Here is a 15,087-nt window from a genome sequence, read left to right as displayed (position 1 = left end):
CAAGGAGTAGAATTTTTTTCATCCTAGTCTGTACTTGTTAACAGAAGGGACTGCTTCTACAGGGATGAGATACACTTAAATAGAAAGGGTGTAAGAATATTTGCTGATGCCATCGAGGCAGTGTTAGGTGGGTTGGAAAACTGCTAGCTTGGGAGGGGATACAAGGACTAATAGATTAACAGTAGCCACTGGCAGAGGTGAAAGCGATTCTTGCACTGCTTCTATTGGAATGAGCAGAACCCTGGAAAACAAGATGCAGCATATATTTCAGAGACTGCTGGGAGTCATTGCGGTACAAGTAAACACATGGGTTGTATTAGGGTAGCTAAGAAAAAGAACAGGTGCATGTATACTTGCGTGTACACCAATGCTAGGAGTTTGGTAAATAAATTTATTGAATTTAAGGTATCACTCAAAGCATCAAAGGCGGATATTGTTGGAATATCAGAGACGTGGTGTCACAGAGATATAAGGAATGCAGAACTGGAATTCGGGGAGTACACCGTCTACAGAAAGGATAGACAGGATAGGAAGGGAGGAGAGGTTATGCTATTAGTTAAGAAACACATAAAATCCAAGGAAGTGAAGCCAGTCGACATCACTGGACAGTACAGTATCGAGTCAGTTTGGTGTGACATAAGCATTGGGAGATCAAAATTGAGAGTAGGAGTGTGCTATAGGCCTAATGACTCGGATGAGTAGAATAAGAAACTGTTCAGGGGTTCAGGGAAATAGAGTGGGCCAGTAAATCAGAGAGTCTTATAATGGGGGATTTTAATTTCCCAGATATTGACTGGAATTTGTGGGTTGGTCACACACACTAGCAAGGCTTTTGTGGATTTATTGGATGATTGTTTTCTACATCAGCATGTTCGGGAGGCAATTAGAGAGAGTAATACTCTTGATTTGATTATCAGTAGTGATTCTTCATGCATTAAGAATCTGCAGATAGAGGAACCACTAGGTGGCAGTGATCACAGTGTGCTGAAGTGGGATTTACTCAAAGAGATAACTACCATCAGGGGTAAAGGGAAGGGTTATTGCTTTTGTAAAGGAGACTACGATGTTCTGAGACAGTATTTAAATTCTATACAGTGGGACCAACTGATGATGTTACCAACAGCAAATTCAAAATGGGAAGCATTCAACTAAATTTACATACCAACTAAAAAATATTGTTCAAAGTTTAGGCCTAAATGGATGTCAGATGAACTAATGAGACATATGGCAGAGAAGAAAAATGCATGGGATACATATAAATTAACACGTGACACAGAAGCCTATGATAGATATAAGTTGATCTGTAACCAAGTTACAAAGGAGGTTAGGCAGGCAAAGGCAGATTACGAGAAATCTTTGGCAAGGGATGTAAAGAAAAACAGCAAAGAGTTCTTTACTTATGTAAACTCTAGAAGGAAGGGGATGAATCAGATTGGTCCACTTGATATCGATGGTCCAACTGTTGATGATCCTGCTCAGGTAGCTAACAAACTAAACGAGTATTTTGCATCTACATTCACAAATGAGGAGTTATTCAGCAAGGGGAATGCCAGAGGTGTATTCAACTCTGGCAGGAAGCTAGATAATCTTGTAATAACTGAGAGTAAAGTGGAGGAGAAATTGTTGAAGATAAACACAAGAAAGGCACCTGGGGTGGATGGGATCTATCCAGTTATATTAAAGGAGGCAGCAAAGGAAGTAAGCAAACCCTTGGCCATAATTATGAGAGCTTCCTTGGACTCAGGGGAGGTATCCATAGACTGGAGATGTGCAAATATGACCACAATTCACAAAGGAGGATCAAAGCTGACACAAGTAATTATAGACCTGTGAGTTTAACTTCTGTTCCAGGAAAATTAATGGAGGCACTGGTTAAAGAAGCACTGCAGGATCATCTAGACAAGACTTCAGTTATAGCTCGGACACAGCATGGTTTTGTTAAGGGAAGTCTTGCCTGACCAATCTAATTGGATACTACGATGCAGTCACAAAAGAACTGGATGCAGGGAATAACTTTGATATTATATACTTGGATCTTAGAAAGGCTTTTGATACTGTTGCACATGGAAGACTGCTGCATAAATTGGAGCAGTGTGGCATTGGAGGCAAATTGCTGCTATGGATAAAGGGGTGGTTGAGGGGGAGAAGACAGAGAGTGGTAATCAATGGACACTGCTCATCGTGGACTAATGTTATTAGTGGAGTCCCTCAGGGTTCAGTGTTGGGTCCATTATTGTTTTCTGTATTTATAAATAATATTGATGATTGCATATCAAGCTTAATGTCCAAGTTTGCAGACAATACACAGGTTGGCAGGGTTGTCAAGGACACTACTGACGCTATGTTGCTGCAAAAGGATCTGGAAAGGTTGAGCAGTTGGGCTGAGAGATGGCAAATGAAGTTTAACATTGATAAATGTAAAGTACTACATATGGGAAACAGCAACCCCAGAGCAATGTATCAACTCTGTGGTACTACACTGACAGTGGTAGAGAATGAAAAGGACCTGGGGGTAATTGTGCAAGCAGATATGAAGTTCTCTGAGCAGTGCAGACGGGCTGCAAGAGTAGCTCACTGTGTCTTATCAATGATGTACAGGAAGTTTTCTAGCAGGGATAAGGAGGTTTATGTTATTTTTGGTTTTTAGGAGCATTAGCAACTAAAGCCATATTGCTCCGGGGATATGCGGTGGTCATACCCTCGTATTCGGTGGTCACGGGCTCGAACCCCGGTCTAATCAAGAAGTGTATGCTATGCACTGCTGCTCTTACCCACCTGGCTATGGAGATGCCCTGGGATAAGGAGGTGATTGTTCCCTTGTATAAGACAATGGTCAGGCCACACCTTGAGTCTGGAGGCCTCATTTCATGAAGGATGTAGAGCTGCTGGAATGAGTACAGAGAAGGGCAACAAGATTAGTGAATGGAACAAAGGGTTGCTTTAACGAAGAAAGGCTTAAGTTTTGCAAATTACAGTGTCTGGAGACTAGGCACCGGCAAGGTGATCTGATAGAGGTGTATAAAGCCTTGAATGGTTTGAGCATGCTCAATGCTGATGGTATTCTGCCTCTTGCTCAGAATAATCACCCGAGAGGGCATAAATTCAAATTGAGGAAAGACAGATGTAGGATAAATGTGCGGAAATTTGTCTTTAGCCAGCGGGTAGTTGGTTGGTGGAACAGACTTCCATCCCTTGTTGTGGAAGTTGATAGCCTAAATAAATTTAAGGCTCAGCTGGACAGGTATTTTGAACAAACGGAGGGGTGAAATGGGAGCGTTTTTTTTTTGCCTGATGCTGCATAAGTTTGCTTTCTTGCATCATATGCCTCTACTAATGCTAATGCTAATTTCCGAAATTAGGGCAGAGCTTTAAAATTGCAGTTATCAACCTTAGGTTGTAGATAGATGTGAGCTCCAGGATCACGAATGTTTTGTGCAATCTAACCCTATTTGCGTCAATGAATTTATTTCTATCACCTATATCCCATATTATTCGGGAGTATCCGAACGTCTTGTTAGGATTTTGCATTTCCACCTTATACGATGTGTGCAACTTCAGGGGAGGAAATTGCATTATATTATTTCTAAGGGGTGAAAACACCCATTCCTCCTCTCCTACGGAGTGGTTCTGTATACCGCATTACATGTCCGGATTGTGGGGGGTATTATGTAGGCGGTTGGGTTGAGCAGCATAATCTTGATCCCCAACGGGATATTGAAATCGTTGACTATTCACGTGATTGCCACCAGCACTCCTGGCTTGAGGCACTGCACATAGCTAGCAGTAATAGTACCATGAATTGCAATAGGGGAGTGCACTAGCACCCTATTACAGAATCTACTGTTTTGCAGTGCAATGAGTGCTGGTGATCACATGTACATAATTTTGCTGTACCGACACCAGACTTGTGATGCATGATCATGCTCAGCTGACTTTTTGCTGTTGTAACCAACAATATATACTGCAATACAACATTCACCGACTAAGCTGATGAAGAGGTGCTTCATCTCGAAAGCTACTGTATACTGAGTGATCACTGAATTATGACAACATGCCTAATACTTCGTTGGTCCTCCTTTTGCCCTCAGCTATCCAATGTGGCATTGATTCAACAAGATGTCAGAAGCGTTCAAGAAGTATGGCCAACAAAGCTGTGTATAATGCGGTTAGCAATGCAGGTATGGAGGTGATCAGTGTATCCAGACGCCTGATTTGCCTTTTCACAGTGTCCCACAAGTGCTCTATGGGATTGATAACAGTGGAGTTCGGAGGCCAATTGATATGCTGGAAGTCAGAACTGTGTTCCTCAAACCATTCCTGCACAACAAGTGTCTGATGGCTTGGCACATTGTCATCCTGGAAGACACCATCGCCATTCGTGAAAAAGTGTAACATAGCAGGGTGTACATAGTCAACAAGCAGTTGACGATAGTGGAGACCAGTGATACGTTGTTTCACATGCACCAGGGGTCCAAGTTTCTGCAAATGAAACATGCCCCACACCATACAACCGCCTCCACCGGCCTGCACATTTGATACCATGCATGATGTATCAAAAGCCTCATGTTGTTGATGCCAAATCTGTACACGACCATCCATGGTGTGGAGTAAATAATGTGACTCATCCGACCAGCACACCTTCTTCCAGTCTTCTAATGTCCAACTTGCATGCTCTTTGCACCAGGCGAGTCTTTTACACCGATGAACCTTGGTTAGAAGAGGATGCCGTAGGGGTCATCTGCTAGTATAGCCTATACATGCGATGCACGGTCGCAGCAGATATTGTTCCGGGTTGGCCTATGTTGTATTGGTAGTCAACTCTTCAACAGTGCTGTGCCTGTTCACCTGTATGAGTCATCGGACCCGATGCTCCCCTCTAGCATCAACCTTCGCTGACCTTTGTAGTTTTGTCGTCGGGTCGTTCTTTGACCATTTTGACGTGTCCTGATACACTTTAACTACAGCAGCTCTCAAACACCCCACCAGTTCAGCCATTTTGGAAATCGAGGCACCAGCTTGTCAAGCACCCACGATCTGACCTTTATCAAAGTCCAATAAATCCTTCCTTTTACTCATCACGCTTGAAATTTTACTACCTACTGAATCACTGACACCTTATCTATGTAGGCCGACTAACTGTGCACTCTCGTACCTCGCATGGTCAACGGGTTGCATTCAGTTTTCATAGGGGTGGTCGTAATTCAGTGATCACTCAGTGTATATTTTATTAGTTTTATCTGTATTTTATTATATTTTAATGCTTTTATCTTGTTGTATTTTAATGCTTTTATCTTGTTGTATTTTAATGCTTTTATTTTATTTTATATTTTATCTGTTTTAGTATATTATGTAAATATTATTTATTTATTTTAAGTCAGTTGCTAGAAAGTTTTTGTGTTTTTTCGGTCGTTGCTAGAAAGTTTTGTGTTTTCAATCCAAAGCTCAAAGACTGTTTTGCAAAGTCTGTTTATTATTTTTAAATAACCAATTGACAAGTTTCTGGTTAAGAACACATAAGCAGATGAGCTTTAGATGCATATGGGCAAAAGCACAGGTGGCATCTAGCTTAATGGTTGATAAAATCACAAATGACTTTCATACGGAAAGGACAGGCCTGCATTTAAAGGATGGGTATGTCACCCAAAGATAACTATGCACTATTTGTGAAGCATTTTGATTAAAACTAGAAAGCAATGTAACTCACTTTTTGCAGAATATTTGGATGTGACAGTATGTCTAAGACCACTTTCTGCTAATGTGATGTGAAACATGGTTGCCAAACTTGTTCAAAATTTAGTTATACTATCTGGATAACATAATAAATCTATAAGTAAACTTTTGCATTGATATTTTAGCAGCAGAGAAGCAAACAATACTAAAAGTGCACTATCAGTAACAGATAGGGCAGTGAATTTTTAGTGGGGTGCGAAAACTTCACAGTTTCCATAAATTATGACGTCTTCTTGTATTAATGTAAAAATACTCCTTTGGAAAAAAAAAATGCACAATATTGTAGCAACAAATAGAAAATTTCAGCAGTCTGGAACAGCTTTTTTAAAGCCTGTCAAGATTTTGATCCATACTAACTCAGGTGCTTAGATATTTCTACATGGATATCATATTCATGGATGTGGACAATATCATGTTCAATAATATACCCATGTTTGAAGACAACCACTACTTAAAAACTGAACATCAGTCCTATGCACAAATTGTGATGGAATTAAATACCACTGGCAGCTAAATTATCTTTATGTTTTCAAAAAAATAATGATTTTCCTGCCTATCACAAGTAATTAGTAAGGCTTTGATGTGTGTCAATTCCAACAATTAATGTTGATGCAATCTTTTTTGAAATATAGTTAGTTCTGCTATAATGTGCATTTTCACTATAACATGCATATTAGGAAACAATACAAGTATAACACAATTTCCATGTTGGCTCGAGTGCAGTTTTGTCTGTGAGTAACACCAGGTGAACGCAAAACTGGGCACCAAGCTGAATGTAGCAATCTGCGCAGCAATACATACAAGTTAAAAAAATGCCAAACGTCAAATATGTGAGAGCTGTAGTTCCCATTTACTGTAGTTGGGCACCTCCGTAGCCAGGTGGGCAGGAGCAGCAGTGCGTAGCACACACTTCTTGATTAGACCACCAAATATGGAGGATGCAGAAAGGTCAGGGAATGACCACCGCATATCCCCAGAGCAATATGACCTTAGTTGCTAATGCTCCTTAAAACCAAATAACAACAACTGTAGTTGTATTGGTCAGAGATACAAGATAACACATGATATTGTAAGCCAACTCATGTTTTCAGGAGATCACATTTTTACATTAGAACAAAATTTCATGAGGCGTGATAGCATGAACAGAGGAGCACATTTCTGGAGGTCACTGCCATAAAACAATAAAAACAATCTGATCTGCAGTTCCCTGTTTATTGGGCTTTTCAGTTAGTGCAATCTAATTATAAATGGATAGTAAACTCAGTCTCACTGCATTTGTGATAATACTGATAGCTGGAATTCTGTGGTTTTTACATTATTATGGTGAAATGTGTTTCCCCTTCCATGAAATCTTTAGTCATATAAAAAATATAAATAAATTTTCAGAATCTTCTTTCCATTCCTATTTTTTAAACTTCGTAAACTTGTCTCACTTGTGCTATTTGTGTGTCTTATGTTCATCGTTATTGATTGCTTATCTTTTTTACTGTTTAAATTTTACAATCCAAAAAAAGAAAATGTCAGTGAACAGAAATATCAATCAAGCAAACTTCATTTCTTGCCAAGTGGTATATTTACTGTAATATTTATTTGTTTATTAGAAATTTAAGATTTTTAAACCTGTGTTAGCAATTTTATTGGGTTTCTAACTTTTTTTTAGTGTTTTACTTACCGGACTGAACATTTTTTTTAGTGTTTTACTTACCTGACTGAACATTTTTTTAGTGTTTTACTTACCAGACTGAACATTTTTTTTTAGTGCTCTGCCGCATCCCTATTTTTCCCATAAGCCCTGTTATTTTTAATGCGTGAAATACCGCAACATGGAGATTTTTAGGAACACATGTACCACGTTATAGCAGAACTGACTGTACAGTTATCCCAATGAGATGATCAGGAAAGTATGAAAGAAGAGAATTTATTTGTATAATATGCTGAAGAAAAAATTTATCTTTGCATTGTAATTTAAGCATGGCAAATGAGAATTTCATCAATTCATCTAAATTTACGCAAGAAAAATTTTTGTAATTTTTCTTGCAAAATTTCTTCAGGTTGACTTTTCTTCCTATGAATCCAAATTTCCCAATTTTTCCCTTTTAAAAAATTTACAGCCCTAGTAATATACAATTTGTCAATTAAAAATGAATCTTTTGTGCTATTCTTACAAGTCTGCCCTCCTCAGCAGTTGCTTTTTTGGACTGATGACGCTTACGTCTATTTAAATAAAGTATGGATTACTAAAATTACTCTTTTCATATAGGAATCGGCAGGTTTCAAATTGATATATGGCAACAGTCTGCTAACATAATTGAGAGCTATTCCATTTTGTTTCTGTTATATGAGTCAAGCCATATCTGATACCAAATAAAAATCACCTATTGGTAAAAATGAGCAACTTTTGTTGGTAATTTTTGTTCCTGCATGATCTACAACACATCAAATGTTATTCAAACAGCATAACTGGCTGCTTCTTCACGTGTACTTGAGTAGGTTAAGTTCATTTTAGGTTGCTCAGTATGATATAATATATACTACTTACCTTTAACTGCAAGCAACAAATTGGTATACCACTGTGTAAGACTGCAGAAAGTTGGATGTGATTTTCTTATCCATGATAAAGGAACTTGATCGTGAAATAACGAATTTCCCAATTCCTCAATATGTGATGTTGTTGTAAGTTCTCCCTAAATATTAAATATAAAATTCATAAATATAAAATACACTATAACTTTGGTGTGATTGTGTCCCCAATTGGGACATAAAAAAATTCTGTTTATGGGAAAACACAAATTTCACAAGAGTACTAGAAGAAGCAAACACTATAACCTCACAGAGCACAGCCAGCTACTGCAGTGGTTTCCAAAGTGTGGAATACTGAGCTATTGTATTTTCTTCTGTGGTGTATTCCCTTAACTAGATAATTAAATTTTTATAAAGGGCAGCAGTTATTTTAAATGTTCAGTTTCTTTTCTGTTTCATAAGAAATGCAACAAAAAATACATCAATAAAACGTTAACTGCATTTGAGCTATTTGCAAAACAAAAAATCTTCTGAGATGGGAGAGGAGAACCAGCCACCATATTTGTCAGTTGCAATATATGCGGATATAAATTGATTTGACATTCTAAATATAATTTAGAATGCCAAAAACTGCTACAAGCATGATGCAAAATGTGCATGAATTACAAACAGTTTGCATAATTTTATGAGTTGCGCTCCTATAAAGAACACTAACTTCAGTTAGTCTTCATCATAATACTGTAAAATGTGTTGCATTCTTTATAACCCAAAGTAGTGCATTCTTTGGGAGGGGGGAAATCCCATGGTCTCATCCAGAATGTAATTCAGCCATATTACACTATTTTCTATACAAAATGATTTTCAAGATGTTAGCTTTCACCTCATTTTCAGGAATACCTTAAACATGCAACTCAAGTGTTACCTGTTAGAAAAAAAAAATCTTTTTTTTTTGTATTTTGCTTGTTTTTTTTTTTTTTTTTTTTTTTTTAGGAGCATTAGCAACTAAGGCCATATTGCTCCGGGATATGCGGTGGTCATTCCCTGAATGACCTTTCCGCATCCTCCGTATTTGGTGGTGACGGGCTCGAACCCCGGTCTAATCAAGAAGCGTGTGCTACGCACTGCTGCTCCTTCCCACCTGGCTACGGAGGCGCCTTATATTTTGCTTGTGATGACTTTTTTTTTTTTTTGTTTGTGATGACTCAGCTATGGCAGCCATTAGCTTATGTGGCCTATAATTAAGCAGCTGAGCTGTTCTTTATTTCATATTTATGCATTCTAAATGTAAATTCGATTTTCTGAAACAGGTGTCATTTGGAAGAATGGGACCATTATATGAAAATTTATGGGGGGGGGTTAAAAATTTCCATTCACCCAGAAGCAGTTGTGATAGAAGGTTGAAACAAACACCACATATTATTGACATTTTTGCCATTTCTCAATACATTTCTGCATGCCAGTTTTGTAGAAGTCCTCTTAATGTCCTTCAAACTATGGCTCAGCAGCAGAAATCACCTCATCATTAGCAGCAAAGTGTTTTCCATGAAGAAAGGACTTCAGGGCATGAAAGAGGAAGAAATTCGAGGATGCAAGGTCAGGGGAATAAGCAGGATATGACAATAATTCAAACCACATTTGTGGGCAAATCTCTCTGCAGTATTTGATTAATGCATAGGAGCATTATCATGGAGTAGGCATACACCCTTTGACAGCTTTCCCTGTCTTTTTTCTTTTATAGCAGCATGTAGCTTTATAAGGAAGTTGGAATAAATACTTCACTATCAAAGTACAACCCTTTTGAAGGCAATCTGTTTGTATTATGCCATGCTGATCCCAAAAAAATTGACAGTTTGCCAACACTTTTGTTGCACCTTTGCCTTTTGGGTAATGGTGACTGTGCATACCTTCATTGTTTTGACATTTATTTAGTTTTGGGATCATAGTGATGGATCCAAGTTTCATACATGGAGATTAGCCATGAAAAAAACTTCTTTTGCTCTTTCTGGAATGTTGAACACATTTCATGTGCACATTGTGTCCTATCCTTCTTCTGGCAAGGAGTCAGAATTCTGGAGACCTATCTAGCAGACACTATACCCATACACAATTGTTGATGGATGATGTTCTACACAATCCCTAAAATAATTTGGAGATCTGCAGCCAGTTCTTTGACTAATTATGATGATCTTCCAGGATTAATGCCTTAATTTTAATAACACTTTCTTCTGTTAGAGCAATTGCTGGGCATCCTGGGATTTTTTTTATCATGGTTTCTCACACATTTTCACTGAGGTTTCTTCACATTTGAATTGTTTATACCAATGCACAATAACACTATAACCCGGGCAGTCTTCTCCATAAAAAGTAACCATTTCTTTGTGTAATGTTTTGAGTATTTTTTCTTGCAGAAAGAGGAACTGAATCACTGATCTGTATTCCACTTTATCCATTGTGACACTTTAATTCATTCAGCACTGCAAAGAAAAAAATAAAATAAAATAATAATAATAATTGTCAGATCAAAACCAAAATTTATGCGGTTACTATGAAGATTTCAAGCTATTAAACAAAAAAAAATTCATTTTCCTACCAACACTAATTCTGGGTGAATACAAATATTTTTTGAACCCCCCTTGTATTTTAAGTATACGAAACATTGCTGTTTAATACTTTTATTTTAAAGTACAGCATTATTAAAAAAAAGTACAGCAACCCACAGTCGATTTCTGCTGGCATCGAAGTGACAGTAGAATTTGAATCTCCCACCACTGTTTTCATACTGATATAGCAGATACTGGAAGTTTCTACATAACTTGTAGCAGTATAATCAGTATCAGAAGAGGATTGAAAACTATAAATTATAGCACCACTTATGTGTTTTAATAATTTAACTTGTCAAGTAGATCATAACATACGACAGTAATATTCATACAGCTTTCAGAATCAATGATTTGGCATAGACAGCTAGTGCGAGAGTTCGAACCATGTGAGTGGCAACTGATAGTTAAATTTATTGTCTATTATAACTACTTAGATTTTACAAACATAACATTTTAACTTAATACATATAACCACTTAGCTTTTACAAAAGAAATGTTATAACTTAAACTTGATAGGAGATACAAAATTCATAAAAAGTAACTTGGTAGGAGATACGAAATTCATATAAAGTAACTCGACACCGGATAGTGTTATTACCACATTGGGATATAAGTTTAGTGTCATATTTTTAATTGTATTGAAATTGAATCGAAATCACGCTTCAGACCAGAGCACCAAAGCAAAAGGCTCAAGGTAGTGGGAGTGCTGTGGCTCAGGAGAGAACTGATGAGAACCTTTATAACCCAAAGTAATGCATTATTTGGGGGGGGGGGTTCCCGTGGTCTGATCCAGAATGTAATTCAGCTATATTACACTATTTTCTATACAAAATGATTTTCAAGATGTTAGCTTTCACCTTATTTTCAGAATACCTTAAACATGCAACTAGCAACTCAAGGGTTACCTTGAGTTGCTAGTTGTCCTCTGAATCACAGCGTCTTGAAATGTACTGCTTGTTTGATGTGTGTGAATCTATCAGGAAAGGGACATGATATTACCAAGGGGAGGGTCTTTGTGTGTGCTCGATGTAAGCAGTGTGAGGAAATCAGGCACCAACTCATTATGAACCTTTATGAAAGCTTGAAGAACAGAGTAGATGCCCTTGAAGGACCAAAATTGGAGGACCCATCAAGCTCTCAGCTGCCACATCAATTCAAGAGCTTGTACTTCAACATCAGGCAACACAATGGCAAAACCAAGGCAGAATGCACGGGTTCCACAGGAATTAGTTGTTGTCGGTGGCTCTATTGTCAGAGAAAGGGGAATATATTGTGATAAAACAATAGGTGGAACAGGACCAAGGTATGTCTGCCCAGGGCAAAAGTTGATGACGTTGTAGAGCAGATATCTTTTAAGGGCACAAAAGATGATATTGTTGTATACATTGGCACCAATGACATTAAGATTATGAGAACAGACGAATTACTTAATAAGTACAGGTCAATGTTGAAAAAAAGTTTCGAGTTAGGGTTGAATTTGAAAGTGTCTGCAATTCTGCCCAGACACGATAGGAGGAAGTATGGGACAAGAGCCTTGTCAATCAATTTGACCCTGGAGAGATTATGCAAGACTTGTGGGGAAGAATTTTCTCAGCCTGGTCTGTGCTTGTTAAAAGGAGAGACTGCGTCTACAGGGATAGGATACACTTAAATAGAAAGGGTCAAGAATATTTTTTGATGCTATCGAGGCATTGTTAGGTGGGACAGAAAACTGCTAGCTTGGGGGGCTATATGGACTAATAGATTAACAGCAGCCACTGGCATGAAAGTGATTCATGCACTGCTTCTACTGGAATGAGCAGAAGCCTGGAAAACAAGGTGCAGGGGATTTCAGAGACTGCTGGGAGTCATCGTGGAACAAATAAATACGTGGGCTGTGTTAGGGTATCTAAGAATAAACACAGGTGTCGCGGAAACACCAATGCTAGGAGTTTAGTAAATAAACTTGATGAATTTGAGGTGTTGTTCAAAACATCAAAGACAGATATTGTTGGGATATTAGAGACGTGGTGCCACACAGATATAAGGAATGCAGAATTGAAATTTCTATTAACTAATGTTAATAGTGTTAATTAACTAATGCTATTAGTTAATTAACACGTAAAATCTATGGAAGTGCAGCGAGTTGACATGGGTGGACAGTGCAGTCTTGAGTCAGTTTGGAGTAAGCACTGGGAAAGCAAAATTGAGAGCAGGAGTGTGTTATAGGCCTAATGACTCTGATGAGTATAATGAACAACTGAACAGAGAAATAGATTGGGCCAGTAAATACGATTGTCTTATAATGGTGGATTTTAATTTTACAGATACTGATTGGAACTTGTGGTTGGTCACGCTGGCAAGGCTTTTGTGGATTTATTGAATGTTTGTTTTCTATGCACCATGTTCGAGGGGAAACCAGAGGGAGTAATATTCTTGTTCTGATTATCAGTAGCAATTCTTCATGCATTAGGAATCTGCAGGTAAAGGAACCACTAGGTGGCAATGATCACAGAGTGCTGATGTGTGATTTACTCAAAGAGGTAACTACCATCAGTGTTAAAGGGAAGGGTTTTGCTTTCGTAAAGGTGACCACGGTGGTCTGAGACAGTTTTTAAATTCTATACAGTGGAATAAACTGATGATGTTACCAACAGCAAATTCAAAATGGGAAGTATTCAGGGAAGTAATCTTGGAAGCTACTAGGCTTTTCATACCAACTAATATTGTTCAAGAAATATTGTTCAAGGTTTAGGCTTAAATGGATGTCAGATGAACTAACGAGACATGTGGCATAGAAGAAATATGCATGGGATACATATGAATTAAGAGGTGACACAGAAGCCTACAGTAGATATAAGCTGGTCTGTAATCAAATCACAAAGGAGTTTAGGCAGGCAAAGGCACATTACGAGAAATATTTGGTAAAGGATGAAAAGGAAAACAGCAAAATAGTTCTTTCCTTATGTAAATTATACAAGAAAGGGGGTGAATCAGATTGATATCGATGATTCAACTGTTGATGATCCTGCTCAGATAGCTAACAAACTGAATGAGCATTTGCATTTACATTTACACACGAGGAGTTATTCAGAGTGGAAAATGCTAGAAGTGTATTAAACTCCGGCAGTGAACTAAATGATTTTGTAGTAAGTGAGAGCAAAGTGGAGCAGAAACTGTTGAAGATAAACATAAGAAAAGCACCTGGAGTGGATGGGATCTATCTAGTTATATTAAATGAGGCAACAAAAGAAGTAAGCAAACCCTTAACCATAATTATGAGAGCTACCTTGGAATCAGGGGAGGTACCCATGCACTGGAGATGTGCAAATGTGACCCAAATTCATAAGGGAGGATCAAAGGGTGACACAAGTAATTACAGATCTGTTTATTTCTGTTCTGGAGAAATTAATGGAGGCACTTGTTAAAGAAGCATTGCAGGATCATTTAGACAAGACTTCAGTTATAGTTTGGACAGAGCATGGGTTTGTTAAGGGGAAGCCTTGTCTGGCCAATTTTATTGAATACTATGATGTCGTCACAAAGGAATTAGATGTAAAAATAATTTTGATATCATATACTTGGATCTTAGGAAAGCATTTGATACTGTTGCACATGGAAGGCTACTGTACAAATTGGAGCAGTATGGCATTAAGGGCAAATTGCTGCTATGGATAAAGGGTCGGTTGAGTGGGAGAAGACAGAGAGTTGTAATTAATGGATGCTGCTCTTCATGGACTAATATTATTAGCAGAGTCCTCCAAGGTTCAGTGTTGGGTCCATTGTTGTTTTCTGTATATATTAATGATATTGATGAAGTTATATCAGACTTAATGTCTAAGTTTGTAGATGATATGAAAGTTGGCAGGATGACACTAATGACAGTATCTAGAAAAGTTGAGCAGATGGACTAAGGGGTGGCAACCGAAGTTTAACATTGACAAATGTAAAGTACTGCATATGTGAAGCAGTAATCCCAGAGTAATGTATCAACTGTGTGGCACTACACTCAGGGTGGTAGAGAATGAAAAGGATCTGGGTGTTATAGTTCAGTTGGATATGAAGTTTTCTGAGCAGTGCAGACGGTCTGCAAGAGTAGCTCATGGTGTCTTGTCAATGGTATACAGGAATATTTCTAGCAGGGATAAGAAGGTGATTATCCCCTTTTTAAGGCAATGGTCAGGAGCACCACACCTTGAGTACTGTATACAGGTCTGGAGGCCTCATTTTAGGAAGGATGTAGAGTTGCTGGAACAAG

General features: G+C 38.1%; 1 protein-coding gene across 1 annotated transcript in view; it reads right to left on the bottom strand.

Moving 5' to 3' along the window:
• Positions 1 to 15,087, bottom strand: part of LOC150089496 (dynein beta chain, ciliary-like) — a 1,205,440-nt gene that overhangs the window by 44,824 nt on the left and 1,145,529 nt on the right. The window contains 1 exon segment of the mRNA XM_090390004.1: positions 8,270 to 8,414. Coding sequence (XP_090246130.1) covers positions 8,270 to 8,414 — 145 coding nt within the window.

This window comes from Mastigoproctus giganteus, chromosome 2 (assembly GCF_048544385.1).
Source record: "Mastigoproctus giganteus isolate SK-2022 chromosome 2, ASM4854438v1, whole genome shotgun sequence".
In the NCBI taxonomy this organism is placed as follows: domain Eukaryota; kingdom Metazoa; phylum Arthropoda; class Arachnida; order Uropygi; family Thelyphonidae; genus Mastigoproctus; species Mastigoproctus giganteus.
This window is presented reverse-complemented; position numbering and strand designations above follow the sequence as displayed.